Source organism: Leucopleurus acutus, assembly GCF_964270905.1.
Source record: "Leucopleurus acutus genome assembly, chromosome: 2".
NCBI classification, from domain to species: Eukaryota; Metazoa; Chordata; class Mammalia; order Artiodactyla; family Delphinidae; genus Leucopleurus; species Leucopleurus acutus.
This window is the reverse complement of record NC_139143.1, coordinates 27,215,207-27,231,258: the sequence shown is the minus strand read 5'-3', so window position 1 is coordinate 27,231,258 and position 16,052 is coordinate 27,215,207. Positions and strand designations below refer to the sequence as shown.

Sequence of the window (16,052 nt, the reverse complement as noted above, 5' to 3'; positions counted from 1 at the left end):
CATTTTATCTTCTTCCTTCCTTCCTTCCTTCCTTTCTTTCTTTCTATCTTTCTTTCTTTCTTTCTTCTTTCATTTTTTCTCCCTTTTATTCTGAGCCATGTGGATGAAAGGCTCTTGGTGCTCCAGCCAGGTCAAGGCTTTGCCTCTGAGGTGGGAGAGCCAACGTCAGGACACTGGTACACAAGAGATCTCCCAGCTCCATGTAATATCAGATGGTGAAAATCTCACAGAGATCTCCATCTCAACGCCAAGACCCGGCTTCACTCAGCGACCAGCAAGCTACAGTGCTGGACACCTATGCAAAACAACTAGCAGGACAGGAACACAACCCCATCCGTTAGCAGAGAGGCTGACTAAAATCATAAGGCCACGGACACTCCAAAACATGCCACCAGACGTGGACCTGCCCATCAGAAAGACAAGATCCAGCATCATCCACCAGAAAACAGGCACTAGTCCCCTTCACCAGGAAGCCTATACAACTCACTGAACCAACCTTAGCCACAGGGGACAGACATCAAAAACAAAGGGAACTACGAACCTGCAGCCTGTGAAAAGGAGACCCCAAACACAGTAAGTTAAGCAAAATGAGAAGACAGAGAAACACACAGCAGATGAAGGAACAAGGTAAAAACCCACCCGACCTAACAAATGAAGAGGAAATAGGCAGTCTACCTGAAAAAGAATTCAGAAAAATGATAGTAAAGATAATCCAAAATCTTGGAAATAGAATGGAGAAAATACAAGAAAGACTTAACAAGGAACTAGAAGAACTAAAGAGCAAGCAAACAATGATGAACACAATAAACGAAATTTAAAATTCTCTAGAAGGGATCAATAGCAGAATAACTGAGGCAGAAGAACGGATAAGTGACCTAGAAGATAAAATAGTGGAAATAACTACTGCAGAGCAGAATAAAGAAAAAAGAATGAAAAGAACTGAGGACAGTCTCAGAGACCTCTAGGAAAACATTAAATACACCAACATTCGAATTATAGGGGTCACAGAAGAAGAAGAGAAAAATAAAGGGACTGAGAAAATATTTGAAGAGATTATAGTTGAAAACTTCCCTAATATGGGAAAGGAAATAGTTATTCAAGTCCAGAAAGCACAGAGAGTCCCATACAGGATAAATCAAAGGAGAAACATGCCAAGACACATATTAATCAAACTATCAAAAATTAAGTACAAGGAAAAAATATTAAAAGCAGCAAGGGAAAAACAACAAATAACACACAAGGGAATCCCCATAATGTTAACAGCTGCTCTTTCAGCAGAAACTCTGCAAGCCAGAAAGGAGTGGCAGGACATATTTAAAGTGATGAAGGAGAAAAATTACAACCAAGGTTACTCTACTCAGAAAGGATCTCATTCAGATTTGATGAAGAAATTAAAATCTTAACAGACAAGCAAAAGCTAAGAGAATTCAGCACCACCAAACAAGCTTTACAACAAATGCTAAAGGAAATTCTCTGGCAGGGAACAAAAGAGAAGGAAAAGACCTACAATAACAAACCCAAAACAATTAAGAAAATGGGAATAGGAACATACAAATTGATAATTACCTTAAATGTAAATGGATTAAATGCTCCAGCCAAAAGATGTAGACTGCCTGAATGGATACAAAAACAATACCCATATATATGCTGTCTACAAGAGACCCACTTCAGACCTAGGGACACATACAGACTGAAAGTGAGGGGATGGAAAAAGATATTCCATGCAAATGGAAATCAAAAGAAAGCTGGAGTAGCAATTCTCATATCAGACAAAATAGACTTTAAATAAAGATTATTACAAGACACAAGGAAGGACACTACATAATGATCAAGGGATCGATCCAAGAAGAAGATATAACAATTGTAAATATTTATGTACCCAACATAGGAGCACCTCAATACATAAGGCAAATACTAACAGCCATAAAAGGGGAAATGGACAGTAACACAATCGTAGGAGATTTTAACACCCCACTTTCACCAATGGATAGATCATCCAAAATGAAAATAAATTAGGAAACACAAGCTTTAAATGATACATTAAACAAGATGGACTTAATTGATATTTATAGGACATTCCATCCAAAACCAACAGAATACACATTTTTCTCAAGTGCTCATGGAACATTCTCCAGGATAGATCATATCTTGGGTCACAAATCAAGCCTTGGTAAATTTAAGAAAATTGAAATCATATCAAGTATCTTTTCCGACCACAATGCTATGAGAATAGATATCAATTACAGTAAAAAAAATCTGTAAAAAATACAAGCACATGGAGCCTAAACAATACACTACTTAATAACCAAGAGATCACTGAAGATATCAAGGAGGAAATCAAAAAATACCTAGAAACAAATGGCAATGAAAACACGACGTCCCAAAACCTATGGGATGCAGCAAAAGAAGTTCTAAGAGGGAAGTTTATAGCAATACAATCCTACCTTAAGAAACAAGAATCATCTGAAATAAACAACCTAACCTTACACCTAAAGCAATTAGAGAAAGAAGAACAAAAAACCCCAAAGTTACCAGAAGGAAAGAAATCATAAAGATCAAATCAGAAATATAGGAAAAAGAAATGAAGGAAATGACAACAAAGATCAATAAAACTATAAGCTGGTTCTTTGAGAAGCTAAACAAAATTGATAAATTGTTAACCAGACTCATCAAGAAAAAAAGGGAGAAGACTCAAATCAATAGAATTAGAAATGAAAAAGGAGAAGTAACAACTAACACTGCAGAAATACAAAGGATAATGAGAGATTACTACAGCCAACACTATGCCAAAGAAATGGACAACCTGGAAGAAATGGACAAATTCTTAGAAATTCACAAACTGCTGAAACTGAACCAGGAAGAAATAGAAAATATGAACAGACCAATCACAAGCACTGAAATTGAAACTGTGATTAAAAATCTTCTAACAAACAAAAGACCAGGACCAGATGGCTTCACAGGCGAATTTTATCAAACATTTAGGGAAGAGCTAGCACCTATCCTTCTCAAGCTCTTCCAAAATATAGCAGAGGGAAGAACCCTCCCAAACTCATTCTATGAGGACACCATCCCCCTGATACCAAAACCAGATAAAGATGTCACAAAGAAAGGAAACTACAGGCCAATATCATTGATCAACATAGATGTAAAAATCCTCAACAAAATACTAGCAAACAGAATCCAACAGCACATTAAACAGATCATACACCATGATCAAGTGGAGTTTATCCCAGGAATGCAAGGATTCTTCAATATACGCAAATCAATCGATGTGATACACCATATTAACAAATTGAAGGAGAAAAACCATATGATCATCTCAATCGATGCAGAGAAAGATTTCGACAAAATTCAACACCCATTTATTATAAAAACCCTGCAGAAAGTAGGCATAGAGGGAACTTCCCTCAACATAATAAAGACCATATATGACAAACCCACAGCGAACATCGTCCTCAATGGGGAAAAACTGAAACCATTCCCACTAAGATCAGGAACAAGACAAGGTTGCCCACTCTCACCACTATTATTCAACATAGTTTTCGAAGTTTTAGTCACAGCAATCAGAGAAGAAAAAAAAAAGGAATCCAAATCGGAAAAGAAGAAGTAAAGCTGTCACTGTTTGCAGATGACATGATACTATACATAGAGAATCCTAAAGATGCTACCAGAAAACTATGAGAGCAAATCAATGAATTTGGTAAAGTAGCAGGATACAAAATTAATGCACAAAAATCTCTAGCATTGCTATACACTAATGATGAAAAATCTGAAAGTGAAATTAAAAAACACTCCCATTTACCATTGCAACAAAAAGAATAAAATATCTAGGAATAAATCTACCTAAGGAGACAAAAGACCTGTATGCAGAAAACTATAAGACACTGATGAAAGAAATTAAAGATGATACAAATAGATGGAGAGGTTTACCATGTTCTTGGATTGGAAAAATCGACATTTTGATAATGACTGTACTACCCAAAGCAATCTACAGAGTCAATGCAATCCCTATCAAACTATCACTGGCATTTTTCACAGAACTAGAACAAAAAAGTTTCACAATTTTTATGGAAACACAAAAGACCCGGAATAGCCAAAGCAATCTTGAGAAAGAAAAACGGAGCTGGAGGAATCAGGCTCCCTGACTTCAGACTATACTACAAAGCCACAGTAATCCAGACAATATGGTACTGGCACAAAAACAGAAATATCAATCAATGGAACAGGATAGAAAGCCCAGAGATGAACCCACGCACATATGGTCACCTTATCTTTGATAAAAGAGGCAAGAATATACAATGGAGAAAAGACAGCCTCCTCAATAAGTTGTGCTGGGAACACTGGACAGGTACATGTAAAAGAATGAAATTAGAACACTCCCTATCACCATACACAAAAATAAACTCAAAATGGATTAAAGACCTGAATGTAAAGCCAGACACTATCAAACTCTTAGAGGAAAACATAGGCAGAACACTCTGACATAAATCACAGCAAGATCCTTTTTGACCTACCTCCTAGAGAAATGGAAATAAAAACAAAAATAAACAAATGGGACCTAATGAAACTTAAAAGCTTTTGCACAGCAAAGGAAACCATAAAGAAGACGAAAAGGCAACCCTCAGAATGGGAGAAAATATTTGCAAATGAAGCAACTGACAAAGGATTAATCTCCAAAATTTACAAGCAGCTCATGCAGCTCAATATCAAAAAGACAAATAACCCAATCCAAAAATGGGCAGAAGACCTAAATAAACATTTCTCCAGAGAAGATATACAGAATGCCAACAAACATATGAAAGAATGCTCAACATCCTTAATCATTACAGAAATGGAAATCAAAACTACAATGAGATATCATCTCACACCAGTTAGAATGGCTATCATCAAAAAATCTACAAACAGTAAATGCTGGAGAGGGTGTGGAGAAAAGGGAACCCTATTGCACTGTTGGTGGGAATGTAAATTGATACAGCCACTATGGAGAGCAGTATGGAGGTTCCTTAGAAAACTAAAAATAGAACTACCATATGACCCAGCAATCCCACTACTGGGCATATACCCTGAGAAAACCATAATTGAAAAAGAGTCATGTAACAAAATGTTCATTGCAGCTCTAGTTACAATAGCCAGGACATGGAAGCAACCTAAGTGCCCATTGACAGATGAATGGATAAAGAAGATGTGGCACATATATACAATGGAATATTACTCGGCCAAAAAAGAAACAAAATTGAGTTATTTGTAGTGAGGTGGATGGACCTAGAGTCTGTCATACAGAGTGAAATAAGTCAGAAAGAGAAAAACAAATACTGTATGCTAATACATATATATGGAATCTAAGGAAAAAAAAAAAGGTCATGAAGAACCTAGGGGAAAGACGGGAATAAAGACACAGACCTACTAGAGAATGGACTTGAGGGTATGGGGAGGAGGAAGGGTAAGCTGTGATGAAGTGAGAGAGTGGCATTGACATATACACACTACCGAACAAAGGGAGAAATTGACAGGAATACAGTAAAGTAGGAGATGTTAACACCCCACTCACATCAGTGGACATATCTTTGAGACAGAAAATCAAGGCAACAGAGATCCTAAATGATATAATACAACAGTTAGACTTAATTGATATTTTCAGGACATTACATCCAAAAAAAGCAAAATACACATTCTTTTCAAGTGCACATGGAACATTCTCTAGGATTGACCACATACTAGGGCACGAAACAAACATCAACAAATTTAAAAGTATAGAAATTATTTCAAGCATCTTTTCTGACCACAATGGCATAAAACTAGAAATCAACCTCAGAAAAAGAAATGAGAAAAAAACAATTACATGGAGACTAAACAACCTTCTAGTAAAAGACTAGTGGGTCAACAGTGAAATCAAAGAAGAAATTTAAAAATACATTGAGGCAAATGACAGTGAAAACACCACCATACAAAATCTATGGGATGCAGAAAAAGCAGTTCTTAGAGGGAAGTTCAGAGCAATGCAGGCCTTCTTTAAGAAACAAGAAAAATCTCAAATAACCTAACACACCACCTAAGGGAATTAGAAAAAGAATAACAAACAAAACCTAAAGTCAGCAGAAAGAAGGAGAAAATAAAGATCAGAGAGGAAATAAAATAGAGATTTAAAAATATAGAAAAAAATCAATAAAAACAAGAGCTTGTTCTTTCAAAGGGTAAACAAAATAGAAAAAACTCTGGCCAGCCTCCCCATGAAGAGAGAAGATCCAAGGAAACAAAATAAGAAATGAAAGAGGAGAAATCAAAATGGATACCACAGAAAGACAAAAAAAAAAATTATTAAGAACAATTGTATGCCAACAAGTTCGACAACCTAGAAGAAATGGACAAATTTCCAGAAACATACAACCCACCAAAACTGGATCAAGAAGAAATGGATAACTTGAACAGATCACTAGAAGTGAAATAGAAAAAATTCCCTACAAGCAGAAGTCCAGGACCAGATGGCTTCACAGGCAAATTCTACCAAACATAAAAAGAAGAACTTACACCAATCCTTCTCAAAGTCTTCCAAAAGATCAAAGAGGAAGGAAGACTCCCAAAGACATTCTATGAAGCCATCATCACCGTGATACCATAACCAAAGACTACCAAAAAAGAAAATTACAAGCCAATATCTTTGACGAATATAGATGCAAAAATTTTCAACAAAATATTAGCAAACTGAATCTAACAACACATAAAAAAGATCATACACCATAACCAACTTGGATTCATCCCAGCGTCACAAGTATGGTTGAACATACACAAATCAATCAATGTGACATAACACATCAACAAAAGAAAAGACAAAAACCGCATGATCATCTCAATAGTGCAGAACAAGCATTTGATAAAATTCAACATCCATTCATGATAAAAACCCGTACAAAAGTGAGTATAGAGGGAACATATCTCAATATAATAAAAGCTATTTATAAAAAACCCACAGCCAATATAATACTCAATGGTGAAAAGCTGAAAGCCTTCCCACTAAAATCTGGAACAAGATAAAGATGCCCACTCTTACCATTTCTATTCAATATAGTATTGGAAGTCCTAGTCACAGCAGTTAGACAAGGAAAAGAAATAAAAGCTATTCAAATTGGTAGGGAAGAGGTAAAATTGTCATCATGCAGATATGATACTATATATAGAAACCCCTAAAGACTCCACACAAAAACTACTGGAACTGATAAACAAATTCAGCAAGGTAGCAGGATACAAGATTAACATACAAAAATCAGTTGCATTTCTTTATACTAACAATGAAATATCAGAAAGGGAATGTAAGCAAGCAATCCCCTTTAAGAGCGCGTGAAAAAAATAAAATACTTAGGAATAAACCTCACCAGAAAGATGAGAGACATATGCTGAGAACTACAAAACATTAGTAAAGCTAATTGACGATGATTCAAAGAAATGGAAAGATATCCCATGCTCTTGGATGGGAAGAATTTATATTGTTGAAATGATCATACTACACAAAGCAATCTACAGATTTGATTCAATCCCTATCAAATTACCAGTGACATATGTATAACTGATTCATTTTGTTATAAAGCAGAAACCAACACACCATTGTAAAGCAATTATACTCCAATAAAGATGAGGAAAAAAAAGATTACAAATATCCTAAAATTTTTTCTGATAAACTTTATGAGAAATTCTAATTATTTTATTTCATTAATATCAAAGGCACGATATGTGTGATAATAGTACTTTGAGATTGGCTAACACTTCCTTTGTAAATGTGGTCAATTTTGGTAATGTTCTATGTGAGATTGAAAAGAATATATTTTGTATTGGTTAATTTTAGAAACACACACACACAAGCACACAGAGTTGACCCTTGAACAACATAGGTTTGAGTTGAACTGTTCCACTTATACAAAGAAATTTTTTCAATAGTAAATACTAAAGTACTACACAATCCAAGGTTGACTGAACCTGTGGATGTGGAACCACTGATACTGAAGAACTTCATATATAGAAGCCTAACTATAAACTATAGACAGATTTTCCACTATGTGGAGTGTCAGTGCCCCTAACCCTTGAGTTGTTCAAGGGTCAACTGTAACTACCTTTTCTTCAGGTTTAATCTATGGCTTGAAAAAAGTGTGTTAAAGCCTACCACTATATTTGTGACTTTTAAAATATCTTCTAGTAATTCTATCAAATTTTGCTTTATATACTACAGGGTCGTGTCATAGCTTCTGGTGAACTTTTCTCTTTTATCTTCTTATACACTGTTCATTAATCCTATATCATCAAATCTATGAGATAGCTGGTATTATAATCCCCATTCAAGTAAAACCAATGAAACAATATTTATATATGTATATATACATAAAACTGTATACATATGTATATGTACGTAATTTTATGTAACAATATTAGGAGGTGAAATTGGGCTCCAACTCTGGCTGAAGAGGATGACCAGTGTTGAGACTAAGACTGATAATGTTAGAAATTGTATGAGCATACTTCCAGGAAGAAAGAGCTTATAAATGAAAGAATGTGGAAGCAGGAAAAAAAGTAGAAATAAGGAAAATGCGACTGAAGAAATTTATGATGATTGTATCACCTTAAGTGCCACCTTCTAGACACTTGATAGATTACTTTTGAAGTAAAATAAAATAAAAATCTTATAGTTGGGGGCAGACTATTGAAATGTCCCATAAAAGTTGTTATTTTTCCTTTACTTGTACAATTTCAAAGGGATTGAGCTTTAGTTATTCTCTCTTTAAATAATGACTCAGAAAATTGAGCCCTACATCTAAACACTGAGATAAAAAATTTTAGAGCAGACTTTTGTTTGAGCTATTTTACCTTCTTTTCCAGATTAAGTTAGAGTATGAAGGAACATTATTTTCTGAGTGGAGTGTGCCGGGAACTTGTTCTATAAAAAATAAAAGGTAAGATTTTTGCTGTGAAATTCAATGTATGAGTAAAAACCATTCATATAGTGTGGACATTCAGATTCAAGGCTGTGATTTAATGTAAATTTCTTTTCATTAATAGATGTGAAAAGAAAGGCAAAATCACTTTGAAAATAGGAGAGAAGTAAACTATTGCTATATTTTTTATTTTTCTTATTAGCAAAGAATGGAAGTTATTAGGCTTAAAAAGTAGTAGGGGAATCTCATAAGCATCTATACTTATTTCTCCTTTCCCATTGTTTTTAAATGCTAGATCACCCAAGACAGAACTACGTTGTTCTTCTCCTGGTATTCAGATTATAAAACCAATTGTTATGGGCCCAGTAAGTTGATTTTAATGATAAATTAGTAAATCTTAAATAATTATCCCTGTTACATTTTATTTTGCCTTATTTTTGATGTTTTAACTTAACCTGTTTTAAATAGTTGAATTGTAACTATAAGAGGTATTTTTAAATTATTGTCAATATATCATTAATTTTTAGATGTATCTCATAGCAAAATATGTTATGAACTGATACAGTAGTTCCCCACTTATCCATGGTTACACCTTCTTTGCTTTCAGTTACCCACAGTCAACTGTGGTCCAAAAAATTTAAATGGGAAATTCCAGAAATAAACAATTCACAAGCTTTAAATTGCAGTTTTTCTGAGTTGCATGATGAATTATCATGCCATCCCACTCCATCCTACCTGGGACATGAATCATTCCTTTGTCTGGCATATCCTACCCATTAGTTACTTAGTACCTGTGCCAGTTATCAGATCTATTTTTGTGATAACACAATGCTTGTGTGAAGGTAACCCTTATTTTACTCAATAATAGCCCCCAAAGTGCAAGAACAGTGATTCTGGCAATTCAGATATGCCAAAGAGAAGCAATTAAGTGCTTCCTTTAAGTGAAAAGGTGAACGTTTTTAACTAAATAAGGAAAGAAAAAAGATCATATTGATATAATTATTTTACTTTATTATTATTGTTGTTAATCTCTTACTGTGCTTAATTTACAAATTAAATTTTATCATAGGTATGTATGTACAGTAAAAAACAGTATATATAGGGCTGATTTGGTACTATCTGCAGTTTCAACCATCCACTGGGGGTCTTGGAATATATCCCCCATGGATAAGAGGGGATCACCATATATGATTTTTACATTAGCTTTTTTATTAATAAATATATTAAAGCCCCAGTTACCACCTTAATGATAACAGTACTCCCAGATAAGTGGGTCTCAGATCATATACTCCTATGACAATATCAACAATTAAAAAGCCATTTCTAGCAGATTTATTTGTATTCCACTACATTTTCTTCAATTCAGGAAAGCTATGTGAATGCAATTAAATAAGAGTGATGTTGAATCCTCTCTAGTCAACAATAATAATAAGGAATTTTTTATTGGAATATAATTGCTTTACAATGTTGTGTTAGTTTCTGCTGTACGACGAAGGGAATCAGCTATATGTATACATATATCCCCTCCTTCTTGGACCTCCCTCCCACCCATCCTACCCAACTAGGTCATCACAGAGCACCGAGCTGAGCTCCCTGTGCAGAAGGTTCCCACTAGCTATCTATTTTACACATGGTAGTGTATATATGTCAATCTAAATCTCCCAGTTCATCCCACCCCCTCTTCTCCCCCGTGTCCACACGTGCGTTCTCTACGTCTCCGTCTCTATTCCTCCCCTGCAAATAGGTTCATCTGTACCATTTTTCTAGATTCCACATGTATGCATTAATATATATTTGGTTTTCTCTTTCTGCCTTACTTCACTCTGTATGACAGGCTCTAGGTCCATCCACATCTCTACAAATGACCCAATTTCGTTTCTTTTTATGGCTGAGTAATATTCCATTGTATATATGTACCACATCTTCTTTATCCATTCATCTGTCAATGGGCACTTAGGTTGCTTCCACGTCCTGGCTATTGTAAATAGTGCTGCAATGAACATTGTAGTACAGACACTTTTTGAATTATGGTTTTCTCAGGGTATATGCCCAGTAGTGGGATTGCTGGGTCATATGGTAGTTCTATTTTTAGTTTTTTAAGGGACCTCCATACTGTTCTCCATAGTGGCTGTATCAATTTACATTCCCACCAACAGTGCAAGAGGGTTCCCTTTTCTCCACACCCTTTCCAGCATTTACTGTTTGTAGATTTTTCGATGATGCACATTGTGACCAGTACCTCATTATAGTTTTGATTTGCATTTCTCTAGTAAATAGTGATGTTGAGCATCTTTTCACATGCCTCTTGGCCATCTGTATGTCTTCTTTGGAGAAATGTCTATTTATATCTTCCACCCATTTTTTGATTGGGTTGTTTGTTTTTTTTGATATTGAGCTGCATGAGCTGTTTGTATATTTTTGAGATTAATCCTTTATCCATTGCTTCCTTTGCAAATATTTTCTCCCATTCTGAGGGCTGTCATTTCATCTTGTTTATGGTTTACTTTGCTGTGCAGAAGCTTTTAAGTTTCATTAGGTCCCATTTGTTTATTTTTGTTTTTATTTTCATTACTCTAGGAGGTGGGTCAAAAAAGATCTTGCCGTGATTTATGTCAAAGAGGGTTTTTGCCTATGTTTTCTTCTAAGAGTTTTATAGTGTCCAGTCTTACATTTAGGTCTTTAATCCACTTTAAGTTCATTTTTGTGTATGGTGTTAGGGATTGTTCTAATTTCATTCTTTCACATGTAGCTGTCCTGTTTTCCCAACACCACTTATTGAAGAGACTGTCTTTTTTCCATCGTGTATTCTTGCCTCCTTTGTTGTAGCTTATGTGACCACAGGTGCATGGGTTTATCTCTGGGCTTTCTGTTTGTTCCATTGATCTATATTTCTGTTTTTGTACCGTTACCATACTCTTTTGATGACTGTAGCTTTGTAGTAGAGTCTGAAGTCAGGGAGTCAGATTCCTCCAGCTCTGTTTTTCTTTCTCAAAATTGTTTTGGCTAATTCAGGGTCTTCTGTGTTTCCATATAAATTGTAAAATTTTTTGTTCTAATTCTGTGAAAAATGACATTGCTAATTTGATAGGGATTGCATTGAATCTGTAGATTGCTTTGGGTGGTATAGTCATTTTCACAATGTTGATTCTTCCAATCCAAGAACATGGTATGTCTCTCCATACGTTCGTGTCATCTTTGATTTCTTTCATCAGTGTTTCATAGTTTTCTGAGTACAGGTCTTTTGCCTCCTTAGGTAGGTTTATTCCTAGGTATTTTATTCTTTTTGTTGCAGTGGTAACTGGGATTGTTTCTTTAATTTCTCTTTCAGATTTTTCGTTGTTAGTGTATAGGAATTCAAGAGATTTCTGTACATTAATTTTGTATCCTGCTACTTTACCGGATTCATTGATTAGCTCTAGTAGTTTTCTGGTAGCATTTTTAGGATTTTCTATGTATACTATCATGTCATCTGCAAACAGTGACAGTTTTACTTCTTCTTTTACAGTTTGGATTCCTTTTATTTCTTGTTCTTCTCTGACTGCCATGGCTAGAACTTCCAAAATTATGTTGAATAATAGTGGTGAGAGTGGGCACTCTTGTCTTTTTCCTGATCTTAGAGGAAATGGTTTTAGTTTTTTACCATTGAGAATGATGTTTGTTGTGGCTTTGTCATATATGGCCTTTTATGTTGAGGTGGGTTCCCTCTATGCCTACTTTCTGGAGAGTTTTTATCATAAATTGTTGTTGAATTTTGTCAAAAGCTTTTCCTGCATCTATTGAGACAATAATTTAATTATTAACTTTAATTTTTAATTAACTTTAATTATATTATTAGTAATTTAATTCTTTAATTTGTTAATATGGTGTATCACATTGATTGATTTGTGTATATTGAAGAATCCTTGCATCCCTGGGATAAATCCCACTTGATCATGGTGTATGATTTTTTTAATGTGTTGTTGGATTCTGTTTGCTAGTATTTTGTTGAGGACTTTTGCATCCATGTTCATCAGTGATATTGGTCTGTAATTTTCTTTTTTTGTGACATCTTTATCTGGTTTTGGTATCAGGGTGGCCTCATAGAATGAGTTTGGGAGTGTTCCTCCCTCTTCAATCTTTTGGAAGAGTTTCAGAAAGATAGGTGTTAGCTCTTCTCTAAATGTTTGATAGAATTGTCCTGTGAAGCCATCTGGTCCTGGATTTTTGTTTGTTGGAAGATTTTTAATTTCAATTTCACTATTTTTGATTGGTCTGTTTATGTTTCCTATTTCTTCCTGGTTCGGTCTTGAAAGTTTGTACCTTTCTAAGAATTTGTCCATTTCTTCCAGTTGTCCATTTTCTTCGCATATAGTTGCCTGTAGTAGTCTCTTATGGTCCTTTGTATTTCTGTGTTGTCAGCTGTAATTTCTCTTTTTTCATTTCTAATTTTATTGATTTGAATCCTCTCCTTTTTCCTTGATGATTCTGGCTAGGTTAATCAATTTTGTTTTCTTCTCGAAGAACCAACTTTTAGTTTTGTTGATCTTTGCTATTGTTTTCTTCATTTCTATTTCATTTATTTCTGCTCTGATCTTTATGATTTCTTTCCTTCTACTAACTTTGGGGTTTTTTGTGTGTGTGTGCTTCTTCTTTCTCTAGTTGCTTTATCTGTAAGGTTAGATTGTTTATTTGAGATTTTTCTTGTTTCCTGAGTTGAGATTGAATTGCTATAAACTTCCCTCTTAGAACTGCTTTTGCTGCATTCCATAGGTTTTGGGTCATTGTGTTTTCACTGTCATTTGTTTCTATGTATTTTTAAATTTCCTCTTTGATTTCTTCAGTGATTTCTTGGTTATTTAGTAGTGTAATGTTTAACCTCCATGTGTTTATGTTTTTTACAGTTTTTTACTGTAATTGATTTCTAATCTCATAGAGTTGTGTTTGGAAAGGATGCTTGATATAATTTCAATTGTCATAAATTTACCGAGGCTTGATTTGTGAACTAAGATGTGATCTATCCTGGAGAATGTTCCGTATACACTTGAGACAAAAGTGAATTCTGCTGCTTTGGGGTGGAATATCCTATAAATATCAATGAAATCTATCTGATCTATTGTGTCATTTAAAGCTTGTGTTTCCTTATTTATTTTCTGTTTGGATGATCTGTCCATTGGTGTAAGTGGGGTGTTAAAGTCCCCACTATTATTGTGTTGCTGTTGATTTCCCCTTTTATGGCTGTTAGTATTTGCCTTATGTATTGAGGTGCTCCTATGATGGGTGCATAAATATTTATAATTGTTTTATCTTCTTCTTGGGTTGATCCCTTGATCATTATGTAGTGTCCTTCCCTGTTTCTTGTAACAGTCTTTATTTTAAAGATTATTTTATCTGATATGAGTATTGCCACTCCAGCTTTCTTTCAATTTTCATTTGCATGGAATATCTTTTTCCATTCCCTCACTTTCAGTCTGTATGTGTTCCTAGGTCTGAAGTGGGTCTCTTGTAGACAGCATATACATGGGTCTTGTTTTTATATCCATTCAGCCATTCTGGATCTTTTGGTTGGAGCATTTAATCCATTTACATTCAAGGTAATTATCGATATGTATGTTCCTATTACCATATTCTTAATTGTTTTGCATTTGTTTTTGCAGGTCTTTTTCTTCTCTTGTGTTTCCCGCCTAGAGAAGTTTCTTTAGCATTTGTTGTAAACCTTGTTTGGTGGTGCTGAATTCTCTTAGCTTTTGCTTATCTGTAAAGCTTTTGATTTCTCTGTTGAATGTGAATGAGATCCTTGTTGGGTGGAGTAATCTTGGTTGTAGGTTTTTCCCTTTCGTCACTTTAAATGTATCCTGCCACTCCCTTCTGGTCTGCAGACTTTCTGCTGTAAAATCAGCTGATAACTTTATGGGGATTTCCTTGTATGCTATTTGTTGCTTCTCCCTTGCTGCTTTTAATATTTTTTTCTTTGAATTTAATTTTTCTTAGTTTGTCTAATATGTGTTGGTGTGTTTCTCCTTGGGTTTATCCTGTATGGACTCTGCAGTTCCTGGACTTGGGTGGCTATTTCTTTTCCCATCTTAGGGAAGTTTTTGACTCTAATCTTTTCAGATATTTTCTCAGACCCTTTCTCTTTCTCTTCTTCTTCTAGGACCACTATAATTCGAATATTGGTGCATTTAATGTTGTCCTAGAGGTCCCTGAGACTGTCTTCATAGTTTTTCATTCTTTTTTCTTTATGCTGCTCTTCAGCAGTTATTTCCACCATTCTATCTTCCAGGTTACTTATCCATTCTTCTGCCTCAGTTATTCTGGTACTGATTCCTTCTAGAGTATTTTTCATTTCAGTTATTGTGTTGTTCATCACTGTTTGTTTGTGCTTTAGTTCTTCTAGGTCCTTGTTACACATTTCTTGTATTTTCTCAATCCATGCCTCCATTCTATTTCCAAGATTTTGGATCATCTATACTATCATTACTCTGGATTATTTTTCAGGTAGGTTGCCTATTTGCTCTTCATTTATTTGGTCTTATAGGTTTTTACCTTGCTCCTTCATCTGTAACACATTTTTTTGGTCATCTCGTTCTTATTGATTTGTTCTTATTGATCCTGTTGTGCTGGTTGTTCGGCCTGAGGCATCCAGCACTGGAGTGTGCAGGCAGTTGGTTGGAGCTGGGTGTTGGTGCTGAGATGAGGACCTGTGGGAGAGTTTACACCAATTAACATTCCTTGGTATCTGAGCTTCTCTGTTACTCCAGTGTTTTGGACTCCACACACCCACCACAGGAGCTCAGGCAAGACCCTACAAGCTACACAGTGTGGCAAAAAAAAAAAAAAAAAAAAGCAACAAACAAAAAAGAGCAGAACAATAACAATAAAGAAAAAATAAAATAAAATTAGAAAAATTAAAAATACAATAGAAAAAATAAAAATGAAATCACCACAACAAAACAAAACAGAACCACAACAGCAAATATATATATATATATATATATAAAATTTTAAAAATGAAAAAATAAAATAAAAAATAAGATTAAAAGGTAAGAATTTTTTTAAAAAAGGCTGGAGGAGGCCTGGGGGCTGTGGGGCTCAGGCCCAGGACCTGCGTGGCCAGGAAAGGCCTTAGCGGGCCGTAGGGCTTAGACCTTGGACCTGTGC

At 35.0% G+C, this 16,052-nt stretch overlaps 1 protein-coding gene across 1 annotated transcript in view; it reads left to right on the top strand.

Moving 5' to 3' along the window:
* The window catches only part of CATSPERE (catsper channel auxiliary subunit epsilon), a gene marked incomplete at both ends in the record, with an annotated part of 242,671 nt that overhangs the window by 11,923 nt on the left and 214,696 nt on the right, over positions 1–16,052 (top strand). The window contains 2 exons of the mRNA XM_082833795.1: positions 8,860–8,933; positions 9,211–9,280. Coding sequence (XP_082689921.1) covers positions 8,860–8,933; positions 9,211–9,280 — 144 coding nt within the window. The remainder of the gene's footprint in view (positions 1–8,859; positions 8,934–9,210; positions 9,281–16,052) is intronic.